Source organism: Cibotium barometz, chromosome 64 (assembly GCF_041138505.1).
Source record: "Cibotium barometz isolate CiBa-2024 chromosome 64, ASM4113850v1, whole genome shotgun sequence".
NCBI classification, from domain to species: domain Eukaryota; kingdom Viridiplantae; phylum Streptophyta; class Polypodiopsida; order Cyatheales; family Cibotiaceae; genus Cibotium; species Cibotium barometz.
The window spans coordinates 2,460,902-2,484,420 of record NC_141109.1 but is presented as its reverse complement, the minus strand read 5'-3'; the positions used below and the strand labels follow the sequence as shown (position 1 = coordinate 2,484,420).

At 43.8% G+C, this 23,519-nt stretch overlaps 1 protein-coding gene across 1 annotated transcript in view; it reads left to right on the top strand.

Moving 5' to 3' along the window:
* The window catches only part of ATR (Ataxia telangiectasia-mutated and RAD3-like protein), a 51,233-nt gene extending 35,282 nt beyond the window's left edge, over window positions 1-15,951 (top strand). Inside the window, exons 11-15 of the mRNA XM_086796612.1 lie at window positions 10,202-13,658; window positions 13,750-14,307; window positions 14,430-15,053; window positions 15,193-15,387; window positions 15,471-15,951. Coding sequence (XP_086652738.1) covers window positions 10,202-13,658; window positions 13,750-14,307; window positions 14,430-15,053; window positions 15,193-15,387; window positions 15,471-15,638 — 5,002 coding nt within the window. The 3' untranslated portion in view covers window positions 15,639-15,951. The remainder of the gene's footprint in view (window positions 1-10,201; window positions 13,659-13,749; window positions 14,308-14,429; window positions 15,054-15,192; window positions 15,388-15,470) is intronic.
* The last annotated feature ends 7,568 nt before the right edge of the window (window positions 15,952-23,519 follow it).

Here is a 23,519-nt window from a genome sequence, read left to right as displayed (position 1 = left end):
TCTGAACATTCGGTTCACAGTTCGTAACTTTGAACCTAGTACATATGATCGGGCTTTGACTCTCGCTCAAAATGAAGAAATGAAGACGAACAGAGGCAAGCCTAAACAGTCATCCTAGTCCAGTACCAAATCCCAACCAGGGAAGGGTGATTCGTCTTCTAAAGACACTAAGATAGACAACAGTCGTAGCTCTAATTCAGGGGGTAAGGAATCCAAGCCTAAGAAGATCCCCGAGGAAAAGGCTCAAGCAGGCATTACTGCAGGTTATCTTCCTCCAGACGAGCAAAAGAGGTATTAGTCAGAAAACAGATGTTTTTTCTGTCACATCATAGGGCATGGTAAGAAGGATTGTCCAAAAAGGCAAGCGGAGCAAGCCTCCAAAGAGCCTCCTACCACAGTTGTCACAGTATCCCCCGCTCCTTTCTAGACCCGCCTGCTACCACAAACGCAGTTCAGATCTTACCTTCTATGCATCCCATGCCATCCGTGGTACTTGATGCTAAGCAGGAGGGTGAGGCAACAACCACATAGAAAAGCTTGATCCGAGCTTATGGCTCTGCCAAGGGCCGACAGTTCATAATCCTTTTTGACATGGGCAGTTCTAAGGATGCCATCTCTCACCAGTTAGCTACCAACATGAGTTGTACCTTAGTGCCCTATCATTTGGAGGTAGACGGGTTTACACGTGGTCTCCGCACCCACATATCTCAACGGGCACATCAGTTTTCTTTTGAGGTTCAAAAGGCCTCATTCCAGCAAGATTTCATTCTCTCCTCTTTTGGGATGTGACATGATCTTAGGAATCCAGTGGTTTCGTTAGTATGAATCTATTCCCAATTGGAGGCAGGATACCTTTATTATCTCTAAAGGTTTTCCTGAGTCTATCAGCATTCCTATGATTTCTCATCTCCAGGCCCGACGAGCTATCTGCAAGGGAGCAGAAGGAGCATTGATTTATGCTCAGACAGCTTCTATCTTATCGATAACCATTGTCTCATCTTCTTCAGTCCCTCAGTTGGCAGATCTCCCTTCTCATTCAAACATTTTTAAGGATGATCTCTCACCCAGTATCCCACAGTTAGCAAAACCTCCTAGCAAGTTTCCCTCTTGTCTTTCAGTTAGCAAAACCTCCTAGCAAGTTTCCCTCTTGTCTTTCCAAGACTTTCAAGGGCAAGCTAGAACAGAAGTCAATTCTTAAACATTTGAAACTTGTTCCTCATGGACGCATTTTCACAGTCATCTCAGACCACCAAGCACTTAAGTGGCTCCCGAAGATGCTAAGTGCCTAGTGGAGTGATCACCACACTAGATAGGGTCAGCTCTTCCACCAGGTTGGAGGAATGATTAAGTACATCCTTGGTCAGCATAATCCAGTAGCAGATGTTCTTAGTAGAAAGACCAGCATCCAGACCATTCTGGAGTCTACAATTCTCAACATCTCTGGAAAAGACTTAAATAGCATAGAAGATCAATATGTCTATTCCACAGAGTTTGGTACTCAACCCAGTTTGGCCCTCAATTTTGAGCTTGGCCATTATTCAGTTCACAGACAGGTACGTAAGTTTATACAAGATATCCACTTCAAGGAAGGGGATTGGGTCTATCTGCTGTTGGACGATGCATGATGTTTTCCATGTTTCTTGGCTAAAACCATATGTTGGACCAGAAGTGTTTGATGTTTCAGATGAATAGCAGCTAGACGTGGTAGACGAAGCAGAAGTCATCGAGCCCGAGTAGATCCTTCTTCATCGTTGGAAGAAGCATGGTTTCGGTCGACAGATATGTCAGTTCTATACGAAATTCCGAGATAGAGGTATCCATGAAGCCGTATGGCTAGACGAGGAGTTCTTTCAAGAGTACCCCCAGTTGTTGGTAGACTACTTGGAAGCCATGAACCTGCCGCCAAGCTAAGCAGGAGGGAATGCCACATGCACTCTGCACTGTAGTGCATGGTGACAAACTGGCTCATCATCAGCAATGCAACAGTTGTACATTATTAGAACCCAACAGGATGATATTTGTTGTATGCCGTGACCCCATTGTATATCCTTAGTCCAGGATAAGTCAGGCATGAGCTATGTAGGTCATTCTCAGCCATAGTCAGTCAGTCTAAGTTCCTTAACCCACTTAAAGAGACGCATTCATGCATATACAGTGAGTAGAAACCTTAGGGTTTGCATCAGAAAGCATCCTGTATATTGCACATCATTCATGCATAGCATCTAGATCATTGTAGGAACCTCAGATAGCATCTAGGAACTATCCAAGATTTATCTAGGATTTTTGGGGTAATTTTTCTATCATTTTCAGCATTTATCATCATCATTAAGCATTTAATGTTTATGGAGCAGTCGGCTAGCATCTAGTGCCAACCAACTGGCTATATAGCTAGTATAAACAGGAGGGCTTGACCCATTCCCTCATTCATCTCATAATTCAGTCAAGGAGCATTCAGGCGCATACCATTCAGCCTTGCATCCATCTTAGATCCATGCGTTTTGGAGAAGCGTAGCATCCTTCAGCAAGAGGAGCATTAACGCTTGTGCTTTCAGCCCTCCATCAGCAAACGCATCAGTCCTCAGCATTCAGCCATCAGTTCACTGCATTCAGCCATCAGTAATCCTTGCGTTTTCTGCATCTCTGCAGTTTTCAGCATTCATTCATTCATCATTTTGCTCCAGCCTCTTGGTGAAGGTAAAACGCAGCATTCTCATTCATTTACAGCATTCATATACAGTCAAGAACAGTCCCAAACAGCCCCTCTCTTAGCTCTAGCTTTGCATCCCTCCCTCGTACCATTGGGAAGAGTGCATAGGCTCGAGATTGGACATCTTTGGTGCTTCTACAACAGTGCACAGTTCAGCCCAACACTTGGTCTTCAGGGGTCTTGTGTTTGGCTTATCGTCAATCACACCGTCAATCTCTTTAAAGATAATAAAGCAAATACTATCTCGGTAATGGGATAGGGGGCCCTTCAGTGGGTAATTCGGGACCCCACACGGTGTACAGTTCTCATCTCTCTCTAAAGTTTGAAGTATTAAAGTGGATTGCTAAACTCGCGAAACTCAGGAAATAGAAGACGGTGTGAGCATGTGTGTGACAGGGTCCTGCAATACGAAGACTTCCGCTGCATGTTACTGCTTCTGGGAGGCAACTGCCTCGGCTAGGATGTGACAACAGGACCTCATAGTGCTACTCGTAGACTTTGAGAAAGCATATGATAGGGTGGATTGGAGCTTTTTGGAGGGCACGGTGAGCCGAATGGGTTTCCTCGTGGAGTGGATTCGTGGGGTTTCAAGACTTTACTCAGTCTCTCACAGTCAAGTTCTCATTCAGGGAGCCCATGGCGATAGATTTCCCCTTTCCTGTTAGGTAGAACAAGGCTGTCCTATGGCACCTTACCTTGTCCTATTCGTCGTCGAGGCCATGAGGAGTTTTCTCTCAGCCCAAGGGACGGGGCTTCAAGGATTTCGTCTCCCTCTCCGTACTTAGGAGGAGCTATTGGACTCAGAGTTTGTAGATGACACAATAGCTTACCTTTCAAGAGATGTGGGGAATCTCTAGAGATTCGCAGAGGCGATCGAGATCTTTTGTCGCGCATCAGAAGCATAGATCAATTGGCACAAGTCGTGTGGTTATTGGGTAGGCTTTGCACCTGCGTTGACTTGGCGCCCATTGAGGCTTTCTAGTGGATCGTGAGGGGCACTCCTATTTGCTATCTTGGATGCTATGTGGGCATTGACATCTCTTCGGAGCAGCAGCTCGCCCCTCTTCTTCTGAGCATTCGGAAGAAGCTTATGTGCTGGAGTTTTGTGAGGCTCTCCCCCTAGCTAGTAGAGTGGTAGTGGCGAACTAGGTTCTTCTTGCCACCATGTGGTACATCACTTCTTGTTGGGCCTTCTCTCATGCATGTATTGGCCAGGTACAACGGTTAATCCGGAACTTCTTATGGTGGGCAAGCAATGAGATAGGAGTCCTGTCGGAGCCAAGGTGGCATGGAGAGTGATCATTCAGCCACAACGTAGAGGGGAGCTAGGCATCATTGACCTTGCTATTCAGAGGCGCGCCCTGTTGGGCAAGTTGATTGTTAGAGGACTCCTTCCCAGTGGCGTGCCTTGGAAGGACTTCCTCTTGGTTCGGATTTCAACACGCACCTCGAGTCTAGGGAGCTCTTGGCCGCAGAGAGTACCAAACAGATCTTCACAGAGATGCGGGCTCGCGGTTTTAGCCCAGCTTTTGAGGATAGATTTGCAACCAATTTACTTCGAGCTTGGGATCACCTCAGGCCGGCCCTTAGGCAAGCGCTTAGGCAGATTGTCTCGGTACCCTCAAAGGAGTGGCTTCGACAACCATTGGTCTGGAGCCCCCTGATCCGTTTACCCAATGGCCATATGGGGGCCCGACCTCATGTATCATGGGGCATGTTGAGCATAGGACCTACCAGGTCCCTTGGAGATTGGATTGCACATAGGCAGCTACCCTTGGAGGTGTAGGGGAGAGGCATGACAAGGATTCGGGGTAGAGACAAGCTCAGAATTGATATGTTGGGGGCCCGACCTCATGTATCATGGGGCATGTTGAGCATAGGACCTACCAGGTCCCTTGGAGATTGGATTGCACATAGGCAGCTACCCTTGGAGGTGTCGGGGAGAGGCATGACAAGGATTCGGGATAGAGACAAGCTCAGAATTGATATCAACTATGCTATTCCTCAGGAGTGGCTGACTCCTATCCTAGACTCGACTCCCCATTGTGGCTAGGCGTGTTTACTAGGCATGATACTCTTGTGGTAGTCCATGGAGTGGATGAGGGCAGTGGTTTGCTCACTTTTTCTATTGGCTCCCAATTAGAGAGATATGAGCCCCCCTTGGAGGGTTTCAGTGGCTGCGCCTTACAGAGGGTGAGGGTGATTGGATTTCAGGGACGAGAGTGACACATAGACCCCCCATCGGCCAAGGTGGCCAGGGAGAGATTCTGGCGGCTATGGATATGGACAGCCGACTTCTCACGCGCCTCCAGGTGAGTGGACTTGGCATGATCCCGTCGATCGGGAGGAGACTTTGGATTCCCCCTTCTTTGCGTGCACAACGCGGCTAGGCCATAGGATCGAGATGCGAGAGATTGATGGCACCCTGGTAGCAGCAATACATTGGCAGTCACAGGGCCTCTCCCAGCGCTTCCTCTCAGATTTTTGGAAGAGGCTCTGGGACAGCTTTCGGCCTCGAAAGATCACCCTCTTTCTTTGGCTGATGGCACACAGGAGCTTGGCGGTTGGCACGTGGTTGACCATTGGAGGTCGACCCGTAGCTTGCACGAATCTTAGCGACATTGTTTTTGGGATTGCTCGAAGGTGCAGCAGGTTTGGCAACGGATTCTCTGCATCTTCACAATGGATAGGGCCTCGACCCGAATCGTTACTTGGGGCACCGTAGCTTGGGCCACATAGGTTGAGGTTGTTAGGGCTTACGAGGAGGATGGTGGGGGGACTTGCCCTTCAGGTTTGTCACCTCCACATTTCGGCAGTACTAGTCACAGTCCCATCTACAGACCACTGGAGATTGGGCTCATGTCAGAGGGGGGAGATTTGCAATAGCATTGCCTGCTTGGCACATATGGGGAGCTAGATGCAGTGAAGCCATCGAGGGTACCCACACTTTGCTTGTTGCAGAGTTCATCAGGAGCATTTGGCTTGACATCATTCATACCCTCCGCGGTCAGTGGGGGAAGTTGCAGGGTGGCTCTGACCGCATGCGGAAGCTGCGGGAAGCTTTCTTGAGGCTCTAGCGGCCTAGCTCTTTTCTCAGTGATAGAGGAGGTGATCCCACTTGGCATTATAGACCACATGTGTGGTTATTCTCCCCCCCTTCCTCTTGTATGAGATAACCTTCTCCTCATAGAGTGCCCAGTTGAAGGGGAAGTGCATCTTTCTCCACTCTTTTGATTATTTGATTCCCACCCTATACATGACGCGAGGTTGTATCTAGCCCTTCGTAGTTGTATTTAGTCTATCATGGTTGTTTTTTCATTAACTAATAGAAAGATCTATTTCTCGAAAAAAAAATTGTGTTATGTACCATCCCACTAGTAGCTTAAAAAGCTTGATTTGTAGGGGTGTCATGCAAACGACGGATCTCATAAACCACAGCATGTCCCTCTTGGTTTAGGATAGTTCCAATACAATCACACTCCACACTGAAAGCCCACTTAGGGGTGCTTCCTTAAGTTGGAAGAATGCATCCCTCTCATCCACTGTCCATTTGAACACTACTTTCTCTTTGGTAAGCTCATGTAATGGCGAGGCAATCCAAGCATAATGCCTTATGAAGAGCATAAGCCAAGAAAGCTTCGCACTTCACACATGGTGTTTGCTCCCACAAGCAAAACACTTCCCTTTCTTCACATATTGATCCCTTGCTCCGGTGCGAGTCCAAACTTGTGCCTTTTGTTGCGGCTATCTTTGGTGAAGGTATTCTTAGCTTTTCCCTTATGTTTGGCCTCTTTCGGGGTCCATTTAGGTGGCTGTCCACCTTTTTGCAGGTTTTGGACAGCCCTCTCTTTGCCGTTGTTACCGTGCCCATCCTTATTGGATTGTGTGATCTTTTGTTCTAGTTGCTTGCTGGTAAGAGCTGAGGCTATGAGCTGGTGCAAAGTTTGATTTGGATGAAGTTCCAACCCCAATTGCTAGACAGGATGCAAGCCGGACTCAAACTTCCTTTCTTCTCTTGATCACTAATATGCATAAACAACGATACCTCCAAGAAGAGAACTTCCAAAACTTTGATACATATGCCCGATTCATGCTCTTTTTATCTATGCTATCCTACTTCTTCACAATCTTCTTTCTTGCATTAGGAGGCAAGAATTGAGCATAAAACCGCTCCTTAAACTCATCCCACGCAGTAATGGAATTTGGTGAGAGATCCACCCATGGGCAGCCGTGCCCTTCAAGAACATGCTTAGATAGTGGAAGAAGGCAGAAGAGAGTGGGGATACTGCTGTGTTCAAGATGTGGTTCGGCTGGATGATGTCACGTTGTTGATAGAGTGAAAGAAGGTAGAACTACAAAGGTGGGGGAAGGGGCAGTGCATCAATGGGATGAGGCGGGGAGATCCCTTTGCACCCAAGGTCGATGTAGGATGCCGTCGGGGTCGACTGGGGAGGCTGGCGGGGTGGCGGAGAGGTAAGCGGAATAGGAGGTTGTTGCAGAAGATAGGTGAGAAAGCGTGTAGAGTGCCAAGTGAAGGAGGCGATTTCAGGCTTATTAAGTTGAGTCCGAAATCGACGGCAACGGAGGCAGATAGATTCGTAGAGGAGATGATGGAAGGGAAATGGGTGGCCAATGCCTGCTTGAGCTCTGCAAACACAGGGACACCTTCTTGAGACAGAGGCCCCAGCCACCCCGCCCCCTCCCTCGGCAGCCAACCATCACCAGTTTCTTCCGGACCCAGGAGGTGGAGGACACCGGCATAGTGGATCTTGTGGACCCTCCACGAGCTGCTTTGGACCTACCCCGCTCGAGAGGAGTTACCTTGGACTGAGCCTCTGCACTCCAGTGTGCCCGACGCACCCCCCCCCCTCGTCGGCCACGATCACCTCATCAGCTCTCCAGATCCAAGACATGCTCCACTGCCATCGAGCTACCTTTCCACGTGACATAGTTGAGGGAGACCTTTCGGCCATACTCGTCAACCCCATGCTTGACGTTTTGGAGAGTGGTATACCATCTACTCGGAGTTGATGTTGCTTCCATGTTTTTATGTTCTTAGTATTCCATGACAAGTTTCCATGGACAGTTTTGTATCACCCTATTGAGATAGCTATGTTTATGTTTTCATTCTGTTTTATTTTCCATTCCATGATGAGATATGCCATGGACATTATTGTACCACTTTGGTCTCATAGGCCCATTGGGTCTTTAGTAGACGCTTAATATAGCTTTCTTTCTTTCTTTCTCTCTCTCACCCGCACACAGAGTGGAACATGGTTATGAGGAAGGACATTGTCAGACTGGATACTCAGAGGACATGGAGTTCACCTAGTCATCCATTAGGAATGAAGATGGCCTTCTACAGAGATCACCTCCTATGCTTGACAGAGGATGGTTTCCGCCCATGCTACACGGACACACAACTATCTTTTGGGGTGAGATGTGCGATCGACCAGTTCCGCAAGTCGTCCCACCAGCTGAGAGTGGAGATTGCCAGATATGGGCCCAGGGCAGCCGCACCGGAGGACATGATATGCCAGTTCTGTCACACAGAGCCCGAGACAGAGGATCATTACATATGCTGATTCCTTGTATACTATGAGATTCGCGGGGGGGGGGGGGGGGGGTGTGTTCCATTGCCTCTTCCGAGGTGGGTTTGGACGACTTTCCAGGATCATGGACTTCCGGGATCAGAGATGCCTGGGACTTTTTCTTCTAGAGCTCCACAGACACAGGGAGTTCTTAGTGAGATCTAGATCAGTTGTACTTGCTCGAGGACTAGCACAGAGAGCTCTCACCAACTTCTTCCATACCAACACCCCGAGGGCCAATCCACCCACCATACCCGGACCATAGGCTAGTGCAGGAGCTCGGCCGAGAGGTGTGACACTCGATAGAGCCATTGAGTTATGCAGAGCTCGACGCCCTTGACCCCTTTCCCCCTCACCCATGTCCATGCCACCATAGGAGGATCCGGGCCATCATCTCCCATCATCGCAAGACCTTGTCACGCCGGCTCAGTTTTACCACCTTGAGCACCATGTCATAGTGGCCATGAGGGCTGTATTAGGGTGATATGAGAGCTTTATGCTCATGTACCTAGATCAGATTTTATAGTTCTAGATTTTTGTATCTTTCTTTATTACTATTTTGTACCTCATGGATATGATGTAACCTTTTGGTCTCATAGGTCATTTTGGCCTTTTGAAGATGTTAATACAACTTTCTTTCTTCTTTCTTTCTTTCTCTCGACATCAGAGTCCAACACCCATACCCACGCTCTGGCTCCATGCCCCAGAGGAGTTCTTAGCAAGAGACTCAATCCATTCTACGAGCCATACGCCCTCGACCCAGAGCATCAAGACCCTCCACCACATAGAGATAGATCCGGGAGGTCCTCCGCCAACATGACATGCTCCCATCACAAAGGCCTGGCCCTCATTCTGACCTAAGATTGCTACTGGCTGATGACGGAGGGTCATAGGATAATCATATACTATGTGGATGTATACACACATTGGTGTTTTCTCCATTTTTTAATTTCCTTTTCAGTTCTTCCATGGCTTAATATATCCACGGTACCGTTGTATTACTTATGGTCTCATAGACCTTTGGAGTCTTTCGTAGATTTTAATATAACTTTCATTCGTTCTTTCTTTCTTTCTTGCTGCCCATTCTTGAAGAGTGTTATTTCTTATTAGGCTGAGTGTCGTGGGCAACATTTTCAGTCACATTCTGTATATGAGAATTCAGTTTTTTTTCCCCCAAGAAAAGATCCTTCAATAGTAATAAAAAAGAAACGTCTGCAAAAAAGCGAGCTACAAAAGAGCCTACTGTGTACAATAGAAGGTAAAAAGCAAAACAAGAGGGGTCTCCCTCTCTGGCTGGTCACTCTTGGGGAGGCTACATCATGGAAGGGCGAGGGAAAAGCCACACTGGGGGCTTGTAGTGCCAAGATGGTCCATCCCCCTCTCGAGTCCTTGGAGGTTCAGATGTCCGAAAGATGAGCTGAAGGGCAAGGCCAGTGCTATCCTCCTCGCAACGTGGAGCTGTGCCCTTGCAACCACACTCCATGTGATGAAATGGAGGGTGCTCGGCTCAGATGTGTAAAGCTTGAGGATCCTTCCACCAAATTTGCTGGGCCTTTGGGCAGTCTCAAAGGCAATGTGCTGAATCTCATGAGGGCGCTGCAGCTGCTGTACGGGAGAGTTGGCCCACGATGGAGCAAGCTAGGTATCAACGGATCATCCTTAATTGATGGTGCCCCAACAGGAATGTCAGGGATGGCCCACATCACTGCTGTACGAGTATACAAGCAAATTTAAGGAAGGAATTTGTGGCAAGGGAGAAGGGGGATGGGGGCAGCATGAGCAGGAGGTTCAGCTCTTATTTGAAATACATGCTTTATCATAGTTTTAAAATTTTCACCCTCTACTACATTTTAAAGCTGTCTTTAAATCTCAATGACAGAAAGGAAGTGTTGCTGCTTTGTAGGTCAGTGAGAGTGCCACCAATGATCCAAGAAGTTGCTTGCATTGTCTCAGGGTCTGATGAACTCCCAGGATTCCTTAAAACACATTTTGTAGGCCTTCTCAACAGTATTGATCGCAAAATGCTAAAATCTGGGGACATTGTATCACGGAAGCAGGGTCTGAAATGCATTGATCAATTGATGGAGATGATAGGATGCCATCTCAGCGCTTTTGTACCCAAAATAATGGTTTTATTGACTCGGGCACTGCAGGAGCCAGCTCTTCAGTTTGAGGGATTGCAGGTGTGGTTATCTTTTGTGAGGAAACTTGCTGAGGTATCTCCAACAAACCTCAAGGGTGTGGCAAGCCAGATTATTGTTGCAGTCATGCCATGCCTTGATGGGCAGCTGGAAGTATCAGGTTATATTCTTGGTGCTGTTGTAAATGTCCTGGAGGAATTGCTTGTGACAAATAGAAGTCTCCTTGATGGCCAAGCAGGTGAACTTCCACTCCTGCCCAGTCTGCCTGAGCTGGCAAAGGTAAATGCTATGCTGCAACAGGCTAGGGGTGTGACTACATTGTGTGGTCAACTTCGACGTGCTACTGAGGGCCTTCGCCATGAAAATATCAGTGTACGCTTAATGGCTTCCAGTGAGCTTAAGAAAGTAATGAGTTCTAGAAGGAAAGATGTGATGACAATGCTGTTGGGGGAGTCCAGTTCAGATGCAACAGTGCTCAGCCATCTAGTCATATCTCTGTTGCAGGGCTGTGTTGAAGAGTCCCGATCAATGACCAGTGAGAAATTCAAACTTTTTTGTGCAGAATGCTTGGGAGAGCTGGGAGCAGTTGATCCAGTGAAATTAAACTTAAACCTTCGTGCTCGATCTAAGATTGAGAGAAGTGATGATGATCTTGTTTTTGAACTGATTGACAAACACCTTGTTAGAGTGCTCCGGGCGGCTTCTGAAACAGATATTCAGGATGCTGCTGCTCTAGCTATTCAAGAGTTGCTCAAGCTAAGTGGTTGCAGAGCAGCGGTTCTTGGTTCTTCATATGATTCAGCTGTTAATAAGTTTAACTATGCCAGTAAAGGCGGGAAAAAGTTTGACATGAGGAACAGTTCGGTAGCTTCCTCGTCAGAAGGAGGGGAGAATCTTTGGAGTAGGTTTTCAGAGGACATCAAAGATATCATTACTCCATGTTTGACGTCGAAGTATCTCCTGAAGAACGCTAATGCTCCAATTCCTTCGGGGTCTATTTTCCGTCCTGGCATGTCGTTCAGGCGATGGATGTATTTGTGGGTACGCCGTCTTGTATTGCTATCAACAGGACCAAGATCACTCATCTTTAATGCATGTAAAGGCATTTTAAGGCATGACATGGCTACAGTCTTGTATTTGCTCCCATACATAGTGCTGAATGTGGTTTGTGATGGCACTGCTGAGGCTCGTGCCAGTGTAACAGATGAGATACTTGCTGTTCTCGCTGAAGCTGCATCAGCAGGTAATGAAACCACGAGTGCCAGGAATGGTGGAGATGCAGCTTCTGGTAATGGGAGTCGCAGCTGGTCGGGTCCAAGTGAAGTGAGCATTCAAGCAGTCTTTACTCTGCTTGATAACGTGGCCCAGTGGCTGGATGAAAACAAACAAGATACTTCTTTGGCTCAGCAGCAAACAGAGGTTGCGGGGACTCAAAAAGGGCAACGCAGAAACACAAAACCAAGCAGTAATCAAGATCCTGCTCAACTTCAATTGGTGTCCCAACATAACCATGTCTCCCAGTTGTTAGAAGCTATTCCTAAAACAGCACTTGCTGGAGCCTCTTTTCGGTGCCAAGCTTATGCTCGGGCGTTGCTTTACTTTGAAACTCATGTTCGTACAAAATCAGGTGCTTTGAATCCAGCTGCAGAGAAGAGTGGAACTTTTGAAGATGATGACATTAGTTTTCTTCTCGGGGTATATAGTGGATTGGATGAACCCGATGGACTCTCTGGGTTGTCAAGGTTGCATAAATCACTAAGTTTACAGGATGAAGTGCTCATAAATGAAAAAGCTGGAAACTGGGCTGAAGCATTGACCTGCTGTGAACAGGCATTGCAAATGGATCCGAAAAGTGTGTCAAGGCATGAAGGTGTTCTTAATTGCCTGTTGAACATGGGGCATCTGCAAGCTATGGTCACCCATGTAGATGGGCTGCTTCTGCGATTTCCTGAGAATAAAAAGGAGTGGAGCATGTGGGGTGTCCAAGCAGCTTGGAGGCTTGGACAGTGGGGCTTTCTTGATGAATATGTACATGGGGCTATAGGTGAAGAAGGTCAAGCTGCCATAATTGACAGTAATGATGCTTTTGACATAAGCATTGCAAAAGTGTTACTGGCCCTCCAGAAAAAAGACTGCTATGCATTTTCCAAGTCTATGATCCAATCCAGGCATGCACTACTGGCCCCACTAGCTGCTGCAAGTATGGAGTCTTATTCACGTGCATATCCTTTGATTATAAAGCTGCATATGCTACATGAGCTGGAGATCTTCCAGGAAATGTTTGTAGAAGGCAAAGGAACTGAGGCATGTGGTGCTGTAGACCTGGATAGTAAACTGCAAGAAATGGTTGACAGTTGGGAGGACCGCATAAAAGTAATGCAGCCATCCTTGTGGGCCAGGGAACCAATTTTAGCTTTACGCAGATTAATTTTGTCTGCTAGCAACATGCAACTGGAATCAGGTAACTGCTGGCTTCAGTATGCAAAACTGTGTCGTGCGGCAGGCCACTATGAAACTGCAAGCAGAGCGATTTTGGAGGCTCAGTCAGCTGGGGCTCCCAATGCTCACATAGAGTTGGCAAAGCTGTTATGGGACACAAAGAAAAGCCATCGTGCAATCGCGGAACTTCAGCAGGCCCTTGCAAAAGTTTCTATACATGTTCTTGGTGCTGCACGAGGGGCTGCTCTTGGTGGTCTTCTGCATATTCCTTCAGGTTGGGCCACAGCAGATCAAGAACCCCCTCTGCTCACCGAGTCACAAAGAGATGAGAACTTGGATGCTGCTAAAGCTTTGCTACTTCTTGCCAGGTGGGTGCACAGTACTGGGCAAAAACAGAAAGAAGATGTTCTCAGTATGTATACCCGGGTCAAAGAGTTGCAGCCAAAATGGGAAAAGAGTTACTTTTACCTGGCTAAATACTGTGATGATTTACTAGCAGATGCTAGAAAGAGACAGGAGGAGGTCCAGGAACAGTTCTCTGATAGAAGTGGAAAGCAACAGTCAGCAATGCCAACGGCAAGTACTACAGTAGTTGATGACAAACCTTGGTGGACTTTGCTTCCAGATGTTATCCTCTACTATGCAAAGGGTTTGCACAAAGGGCATCGTCGTCTGTTTCAGGCATTACCACGGCTGCTTACACTATGGTTTGAATTTGGAAGCAGCTATCATGGAGAAGTTTTGTCCTCTAATGCAGCTGTGAAGGCCATTCATGCACGGGTACGTATGTAACATTTCAAACAGTCTTTCAGTATCTTTTTCCTTGCATCAAAGCTCCAAAAGTAAGCCTGACATTTTTCTTTGTTGACAGGTGATGAGCATCATGCGCGGTTGCTTAAAAGATCTTCCTACTTATCAATGGCTGTCTGCACTCTCACAGTTAGTCTCTAGGATTTGCCATCAAAATGAAGAAGTCGTCCGCTTGGTCAAGCATATTATCATAACTGTTCTGCAAGCTTATCCCCAGCAGGCTGTCTGGACAATGGCTGCTGTTTCTAAATCAACAGTGGCAGAAAGGCGTTCAGCAGCTGCTGAGATCCTCAAGATTGCGAGAAATGGTCTGCAACAGGAATCTGACAAGGTTTTGTTCTCTCAATTTGCTGCACTAATTGATCAACTGATCAGGCTTTGCTTTCATGGAGGATCATCGAAGGCACGGGCTCTTACTTTGTCAACTGAATTCGGTTACTTGAAAAGGATGATGCCTGTGGGGGTCATCATGCCAGTACAAAGAGCTCTCACTGTCACGTTACCAGCAGATGGGCTTACAAATGCAAGCTATAACCCGTTTTCAGCAGGAGACTACTCAACTATTTCAGGCATCGGTGAGGAGGTTGAAATCTTAGCTTCTCTACAGAAACCAAAGAAGGTAATCAACTGTGTAGTCCTTACCTTGTTGGCCTTAGTATCAAAACCCGAGGAGATAAATGGAGTATAAAGGCATCTTATGTGCACTTCTATCTCTAACATGCAAGAATGGAATGATTCCAGGTGGTTCTTCATGGAAGTGATGGGACAGAGCACCCCTTTCTGTGCAAGCCTAAGGATGACTTGAGGAAAGATGCTCGCATGATGGAGTTCACAACCACAATTAACAGGTTGCTTTCTAAAGACCCAAGGAGCAGAAGGCGGAAGCTATATATCCGCACTTTTGCTGTCATTCCTCTAACTGAAGATTGTGGAATGGTTGAATGGGTACTCCACACAAGAGGCTTAAGGCACATTCTTCAAGATATCTATATTTCTTGTGGCAAATTCGACCGACAGAAGACAAATCCGACTATCCAGCATATTTATAAGCAAAACCAGGGTAAAGTATCAGAAGTTGAGACATTCCGGGCACAAATACTACCCATGTTTCCACCTGTCTTCCACAAATGGTTTCTGAATACATTCTCTGAACCTGCAAACTGGTTCCAGTCTCGAGTTGCATATGCCCACACTACTGCTGTGTGGTCCATGGTTGGCCATATTGTTGGACTTGGGGATCGGCATGGGGAAAACATTTTATTTGATTCAACTACGGGGGATTGTGTACATGTGGACTTCAGTTGTCTTTTTGATAAAGGTCTCCAACTGGAGAAGCCAGAGCTTGTTCCTTTCAGGCTGACACAGGTATATGAGCCTTTTTTTGCCTGTGCCATGTCTTAAGGCACCCAATGTATACTGGCAATATCTGCTAGCATGATGTAGATCTTTGCTCTGTTTTTCTACTCTCAAAAGTTTTTGCACACGATTACTTAAAATCTTGCAGAACATGGTGGATGGACTTGGAATCACGGGCTACGAGGGGGTCTTTTCTCGTGTGTGTGAGATAACATTGTCTGTCTTAAGAGCAAACCGTGAGACACTCATGAGTGTGCTTGAAACCTTTATTCATGACCCATTGGTGGAGTGGACCAAGTCCCACAAGTCCAGTGGAGTTGAAGTAAAAAATCCACATGCACAGGTAAATTTTAAAAAACCATTTTTTTTCCTGGGCTTGTCAGCTTTACTCTCATACCTCTGGCTGAAATGTCATGTGCTGTGCAGCGAGCAATATCAAATATCAAGGCAAGATTGCAAGGTGTTGTTGTAGGGGTTGGTGCTGCACCTTCTTTACCACTTTCTGTTGAGGGACAAGCCCATCAGTTGATCGCGGAGGCTGTTTCACATGAAAACTTGGGAAGAATGTACATCTGGTGGATGCCTTGGTTTTAGATCATCGGAGACAATGCTAGTGTTTTGTTCTAATTCCAGTGTAAACAGGTTCCATACCTGTACATTCTTTCTCGTTTCCTTCTTGATTTATCATCTTGATCTAGGAACGCTGAGGTAGAACCTTGGTGGCTACCAGAAAGTAATGGAACTGATCAGCAAAACAAGGCATTTTTTCCAGTCAAAAGTCTAGCCAGATTGGTAGACTAAAAATTCACACCTGTTGCTCCTTATGATTGAGAGCCTGTGCCCAAGGCTTTTTCATATGTAATCTTACACAATTTAATTTATAATCCATTTAACGTGTTTACAAGTTCTCAACTATGTAGACTTCTGTGTATCTGGTCGCATACGCAGGGGCAGGTAGAGGCGTACGCACGTGCGCACATGCACGCACAGATGCACACACCAACACAACTGGGCAGGTCATTGTAACACAGCATACTTGACTAGTTCTATGAAGCGTAAATGCGCTCTCGCAAGGTCTGCCTCTGCTAGGGCTCACTCTCTGTTAAAGCAATGGGGTTAAGGAGGCAGCTGCGAACCTCGTCTTTCAAGGGTGTCCATGGAACATGTAGGAGGCTCCAGTAGCCACAATAATGATGTTAGAGGCTTATGATCTCCGGCCTATCGATGTTGGCTGCTGGGCGTGTACTATGCCCATGCAGCTGCTTGGGCATGCCGGCAGCTCTGGCACATCATTACCTGTTGTCATGAATCGTGGCTAACAGATCGATGATGCATCATGAGTAGCGAAGCTAATGACAAGCGTTTCTCTGTCCTAGTCTCTGAATGAGTATGTGCTCATGTAATGACAAGTGTTTTTGTGTTCGAGTCTCAGAACAAGTCAAAAACAAAAAATCATATGATTAGGTAAACTCGAAAAACAAAAACAAAAAATCATATGATTAGGTAATTGCAAAGTGCATATCAGGCAACCAAAGATAAGGCACTGTCCTTTGTTAAGGACAATGGCACCCGATAGATTATCCTATGCTCTATGGTAAATCTCTTACATATAAGGTTCTAGACTGAAATCTAATACCATTCTACACAACAAATCTCAAGCTTGGAGCGAATTCTAAAATCAAGCTTGGAGCGAATTCTGAAATCATATATCACAGTTTCAAAATTTGATCTCATTTTCTTTCATTACTAGAGTGCCCTAATCAAAGTTCAAAAAACACATCTCATATGCTCAATATATCAAAGTGCCTGATCAAATTTTCATTTTTAAAAGTCTATTCTTTCGAAGAACACATTCTTTGGCTCTTTTGGAGAGAAGTGTACCAACTCTAAACCACATCAAATTGTGGTTTTATAATCATAATTAATTTATACATGAATGTATTTACATACAAATGTACATACAAATATTTTTTTATGTTTTCAAGAAAATCCCAAGTTTCAAAAACACACCTCACATGCTCAGTACTAAAGTGCTCAGGAAGATAGTTCCGAGTTAAATCATAAAGAGAAAGTATGTATGCACATTTGCTACCACATTTTTATTTGTACTTTACAAAGCTTTGAAATCAATTTGATAAAACAAAACAAATGTAGATTACAAAATCTTAGGTTACATACAATTTGCTATCAAGATGCAAGGATAAAGTTTCACCATAGGTTGAGGATTAGTTCTTAACGAGAGAGAGAGAGAGAGAGAGAGAGAGAGAGAGAGAGAGAGGTGACCATCATTTTGATTTGGTTCTAATTACATAGCTTAGTGGTGGCTTCAAGGCATATTGATGATGGTGTTGCTCACGTGTTTGTAGCATTACGAGTCTCCACGATATTGACCTTTTTTTTTGGGAGGGTGCATTTGTGCGAGCCGTGTGTGTTGTCGTCCCCCTCGTGTAGCCCCTAGGTATCGAACCTTGGCCCTCATCTTGGAAACCAAACTTTGTCTACTAGAATGCTCTAATCAAAGTTTCAAAAATGGATCTCATATGCTTAATAGAGCAAAGTGCTAAATCAAATTTTCATTTTTAAAATCATATTCTTTTAAGAAAGGGCACATTCCTTGGATCTTGTAATTGTTGAGAGAAACGTGTCGACTCTCCACCTACATCAATTTGTGGTTTTATAATTATTTATATATAATATGTTATTTCTGTGTTTTCTAGGAAATCCATTGCTAAAATCATGTATCAAAGTTTCAAAAACACATCTCACATGATCAGTACCAAAGTGCTCAGGAAAATAATTTTGAGTTAAATCATAAAGAGAAAGTGTGTATGCACTTGCTACCACATATTGGAATCTGTATTTTACGAAGCTTTGAAATAAATTTGTAAAACAAAACAATACAAAATCTGAGATTACACACCACATTGAACTCAATTTGTTATGACTATGCATTCTTATTGTTTTCTACTTAAAAAATAATAATTTTGGACAATTGCAAGATGGGTGGCTTTTGATGTGAACTTCAAAACTCCCCACTTTTGAGTTTTCTTCATAAGTCTCAACATAGAAAACCTCATGAACTCCATGTGATCATCTTTTCTTGTGAAACTATTGCATTTGCTTCTATTGCTCTTTTGTTGCTTCCTTAAAAATGCATGCTTGGTAATCGTGCATTCGTACTATCACATGCAATGTTGCTATTCTGTGTCCATTGAGGTGCATTGTATATTTTTAATAACTTTGGTTTGGCTTTTTTAACCAATTTTTTATGTCTACAAAATGAACCTTATTTTGGTCAATTTATCCACCTCTTTTCCAAAAAAATTGGTACCTCTAACACAAGCCATGGTGATTGAATATTGTGTAGAGGATGGTCAATGTTTCTGTCTACATTCCATATATGCATTACATTAGCATTGAAAAACCACATCATTTATAGTGTTTTGCATATAGCATGTAACCTACTTGATTAAAAATAATGCACTCCACGAGAAAAACCTAAAATCATGCACCTAGACTTGCTAATTCCTTGCGCTCCACGGGAATAACATACTTGCCAATTTTTTTCACTTGACCTAAGCACTTCACCCTAGTCCTTTGTGGTGTTCTTCTGATAGCGCAATTTGTTATATGAACTTGAGTTTCCTTTACTTTAGTCACTTATGTTTTACAATATGCATCTCACCTCTTCTATGAACTGGAATTTTCTTGGTTGTCTACCTAACATTTCTTTTTTTAAACGAGAACATTATATTTTAGCCTATGGATGATATCCGACTTGATATTTATAATTCTTGATTTTTTTCACTTGTCTTGTTGCCTTCTTAATCATTAGACAAGGGGTTTGATATTTAAAACATTGGTGTACTACTTATGGTGCTATTCCTCATGGTCATCACACAACCTGTGTAGAGCTCACACTTGTGTGCACATTTTCCCTTAACTCTTCTAGACTAAGGCCTCAACCAATGTATTTTTTGATATGGTATAAATGTTTCTTTACACTCTGTAATACAATATTTTCCATGTCCATCACGCATGCATCAAATAGTGATATTTTTTATTCAAACTCTTCAACAATTGCCATGCTTTGACTTTGACAAAATAGTACAAAGTGTTGTTCTTGCTCTTGTTGTCCAAGTGAAAATCTAAACCAATTTTTTAGATGCCTCTTAATTTCACTTCTCAAACACTTATATGAGACAATAATTGAAAAGATATGTGTTCAAGGCAAGAGCTTACCTTAGCCTTGCCAAAGCATATGTCATTGGGTCTTGTCTTCTTAGAGCCGCAAATGCAATTTCCTGATGTGGCTGCATTGGCTCGTCCATCGCATCCTCACTCCATTTTCACACTAGAATGCTCCTTGCCGATGGGGTGAAGGAAGAGACCTCTTTACATAGATGGGGGCAAAGAGATGGTATTTTGTGATGGTTCTCTCACAAAATATGGGGGAAGAAGAAGCTAATGGAAGGGGGGAAACCTACAAGCAAACCTATTCAAGCAAGCATCCATCTAGCATGCATGAATCAAATAGCATACAAGCAAGAAAGAGTAGAGAGAAGAGAAGAGCTCACAAGTATTCTATTGCAGGGAAATGATTGTGTATTGCTCATTATAAAAAATGACTTATATACAAGTGACTAGTTTTTCCACTTGGCCAGCTAAACTTAAACATGGCCCTATCTTTATTACTAAGAAAGTATATACACGAAGTCCTTATAATTTCCCTATTTGATATAAAGCGCAAGGTAAGGCCGCTTTATATATTCTAACACTGTCTTATAAAAGATAAGTGTCCGTTCGAGTGAGTAAGATGACAAAGCATCTTACAGTAAGTTAGGTGGGGGTGAAACCATGTTAACCTATAGAGTGTTTTAACATACCCTTTTTCCTAATGGTGTTCAAGTCAAAAGCTTACCTTAGACTTATTGAAGTATGTGACGTTGCGTCTTATTTTTGCAACTTCCGATTGTGGGTGTGCTAGCTCGTTTGTCACATCCTCACACTTCGTTATCACACTGGAATGCTCTAACATGAAGACTTCTCTAACTCAATTGCTTTCTTCGACTTTCTTGAGCGCTATTGGGCACATTTAGTTGACATCCCTTTTCTTGGGGAGTCAAGATTATAACATTGGAGGCATGGTAGTGGACTTGCACATGGCTGTGCCCATAGTTGCAGGTGACCTCTATGGCTCGAGGGATGTCGCATTATTGAGCAGCCTATGGGATAGAGGCGGTGTGGATCAAGGGGTAGTGTGGTTGAAGATGAGGCCATAGAAGGTTTGTGGCTCGAGGGATGTGGCATTATTGAGCAGCCTATGGGGGATAGAGGTGGTGTGGATCAAGGGGTAGTGTGGTTGAAGACGAGGCCACATAAAGTTTGTGCTGAAGATCTAGGTGATGGGTTGTACATGGGCTAGGCTTGCACCTGTGATGCTCTCCCTATATGAGACATACCTAGAGGGTTGTCGACAATGAGGCTCACTACAAGTTTAGGTATGAACAATACCTATGTGTCTATAACATGCATAGCCCATGTATATATTTTAGGTGGCATGCATGGGTATTGGGAAAAAGGTTTGCCCATGTAGAAGCTTTGTCTAATAAAAACTCCAATATACTAATTTCTTCGACACTTATTTGTGTGCTTTCTTTGACTTTTTAATATGGTTTGAGAGATAGGAAATCGGTAGTTGATGTGTAACAAGGCTGGCCAATTGGAATTATGCATGGGTATTGGGAAAAAGGTTTGCCCATGTAGAAGCTTTGTCTAATAAAAACTCCAATATACTAATTTCGTCGACACTTATTTGTGTGCTTTCTTTGACTTTTTAATATGGTTTGAGAGATAGGAAATCGGTAGTTGATGTGTAACAAGGCTGGCCAATTGGAATTATGTACAATGCGATGATTCATAATTTGTTTGAGAACTAAGTTTATTTGAATTTCAAAACACTTGTGTAGGTCACTACCCTAGATGCTTATTGTTCCTCTAGGATTGTACAAGTGATTAATAAGATACAATGATTCAAAATGATAAACCTCTTTGGATAACTCTTCTTGGAGAGGCGAAGAGACAATATGAAATGGATCCTCTATTCTAGCAAAAGAGACAATATGAAATGGATCCTCTATTCTAGCAAAAGAAGAGAAAAAAAGAGAAGGAAAAAACATTTTCAGAGATATAAATTTTGACTTGACTTATTCTCTTTAATCACACTCGTTTCATAGTTAAAATAATAAGCATATTCTAAAATGCCAAATTAAATAATTCACTGACAAATCCAAGGCTAAAAATGAGAGTAAATAATGGTAAGTACATAGATGCTTTAGATTCTTTATTGTTGCGAGAGTATTAAGATGTTTTTCTCAAAGATTTACCGATGGTGTCCCACCATCTAGGGAGGTAGACCATTCCATTGATGTACTACCCAGTTCCAAGTCTATAAGGCTTAGCCACTCCAAAGCATAGGAGGTGGAGTGGAAATTGGCTGTTTATGCAAGAAAAGGTTTCATAAAACCTAATATTTTTTCATGGGCTTTGCCTATTATTTTGGTAAAAGAGAAAGATGGTTCCATATGTGTATATGCATAGATTACCATCCATGCTGTTAATTAGATTACGATTCAGAACAAGTATCTTATACCCCACATCAACGAGGTGCTTGACTAACTCAATGGTGCACGCTATTTTCTAAAATTGACCTTGCTACTACCACCAAGTTAGGATCAGGGAACATGATGTTCTGAAGATGACGCTTATGGACAATGTTTTATGTCCATACTTAGGAAAACTTAGAGTAGTTTTCCTGGATGACATACTTATTTATAGTAAGTCAGAAAGGAACAGGTAAAGCATTTATGTTTAGTGTTTGAATTACTTAGAAAGAGCATGTTAATATGTGATTTTTTTGCTAAGGAAAATTCACTATCTAGGCCATATTATATCCATTGAGGGAATGTGGATTGATCCTAAGAAAGTGGAGGCTATTCTCAAATGGGTTGAACCAAAAAACCTAGAATAACGACAAATTTTTCTAGGTTTATCGAGGTTTTACCGATAGTACCTAAAGGACTACGTGAAGATCGTAGTCCCATTGACAAATTAGCATAGAACTAAAGGTAAAACTATTCGTTGGGAGGCTTCACAACAAAGTAGTTTTGAGAAACTCAAGGTTGCAATCGCAGAGTTACACCTAACTTGAGTATAGTGGACCCTAATGAGATGTTTGTCATAGAAACAAACACTAGAGTGGGGAAGCCATTGGGGTAGTTTTAATGCATGGGGGATGCCCAGTTGCACTTGAAAGAAAAAATATTGATTGTGTTAAGTGTAACTACCCGGCCTATGAGCGAGAGTTGCTTATAGTAGTTCATGCTCTTAAAAAGTGGCGACATAATTTATATGGTGCTACTTTTGAGGTCTATATGGACCATGAAAGTTTGAAATGGCTTTCAAGTCAAAATGAGTTGAGAGGTAGAAAAGCTAGTTGAGGGAAGATCCTACAAGAGTTTGACCTTCAACTTTGTTACCAAAGAGGCAAATTTAACGTAGTAGCGAATGTGCTGAGTCGCATGCCAAGTAAAGGAGTTGAACATCACCATATTCAAGAACAAGTTTTCGGTTTCACTACATAGTTTGTGTGAGGATGATCCATCTTGTTTAGAGATTTGGTTTGCTGTACATGTGCACACTTGCCAACAACCATAACCTTCCTTGTCAGAGAGATTAGAGGGACTTCTAGTCTCTGGAGAGACTAGAAGTCCTAACCTGGAGAGATTAGAGGGACTTCTAGTCTCTGGAGAGACTGAGCTACGTATGAGACAAGAGTTCCAGGGTGGAACCTTCACTACCCTTTGACATTGTTTCAAATGGGGGTGATAAAGTTTGTCAGGGGGAATGGTTTAGGAACTTCTCTATCAACAATGATGGGTACTTGCTTTACAAAGGTAAAGTTTGTTTACCATCTATGGATGACCTTTGGCACCAAATTCTTATTGAAAGTCACGATAGTCCAATTGCTAGTCACCTTGGTGAACTGAAAGTTGGGTTTTTCAGGGTGGTCAACGTGACGATAAAAGGAGGGTGAAAACTCCCTCACAAGTTCCCCTCATTTTTGATTACACATAGATTAGAGGAGTAGATGTCATAGAAAATCACATTGATTTGAAGGAGAATGCCAAATTAGGCTAAAAAAATGTGACAGTTAGAAGTGGTATAGCATGATGCTTTGCTTAAAGAGATGAGGTTACTAAAAGCTACAAGCGCGCTGTCTCTAGTAGTGATGGCCATGCATGCCTACTAGGAGGATGCTTTCTCGGTGAGGTCATCACAAACATGATGGACATGGTCATGATGATCATGGGGACAAACATCATGTGCATGGATATGAACATGGGACATATCATAAATATGATGATGACGACAAGCACGATTCTTATAGTCATGGTGGGGATAAATATAAGCATC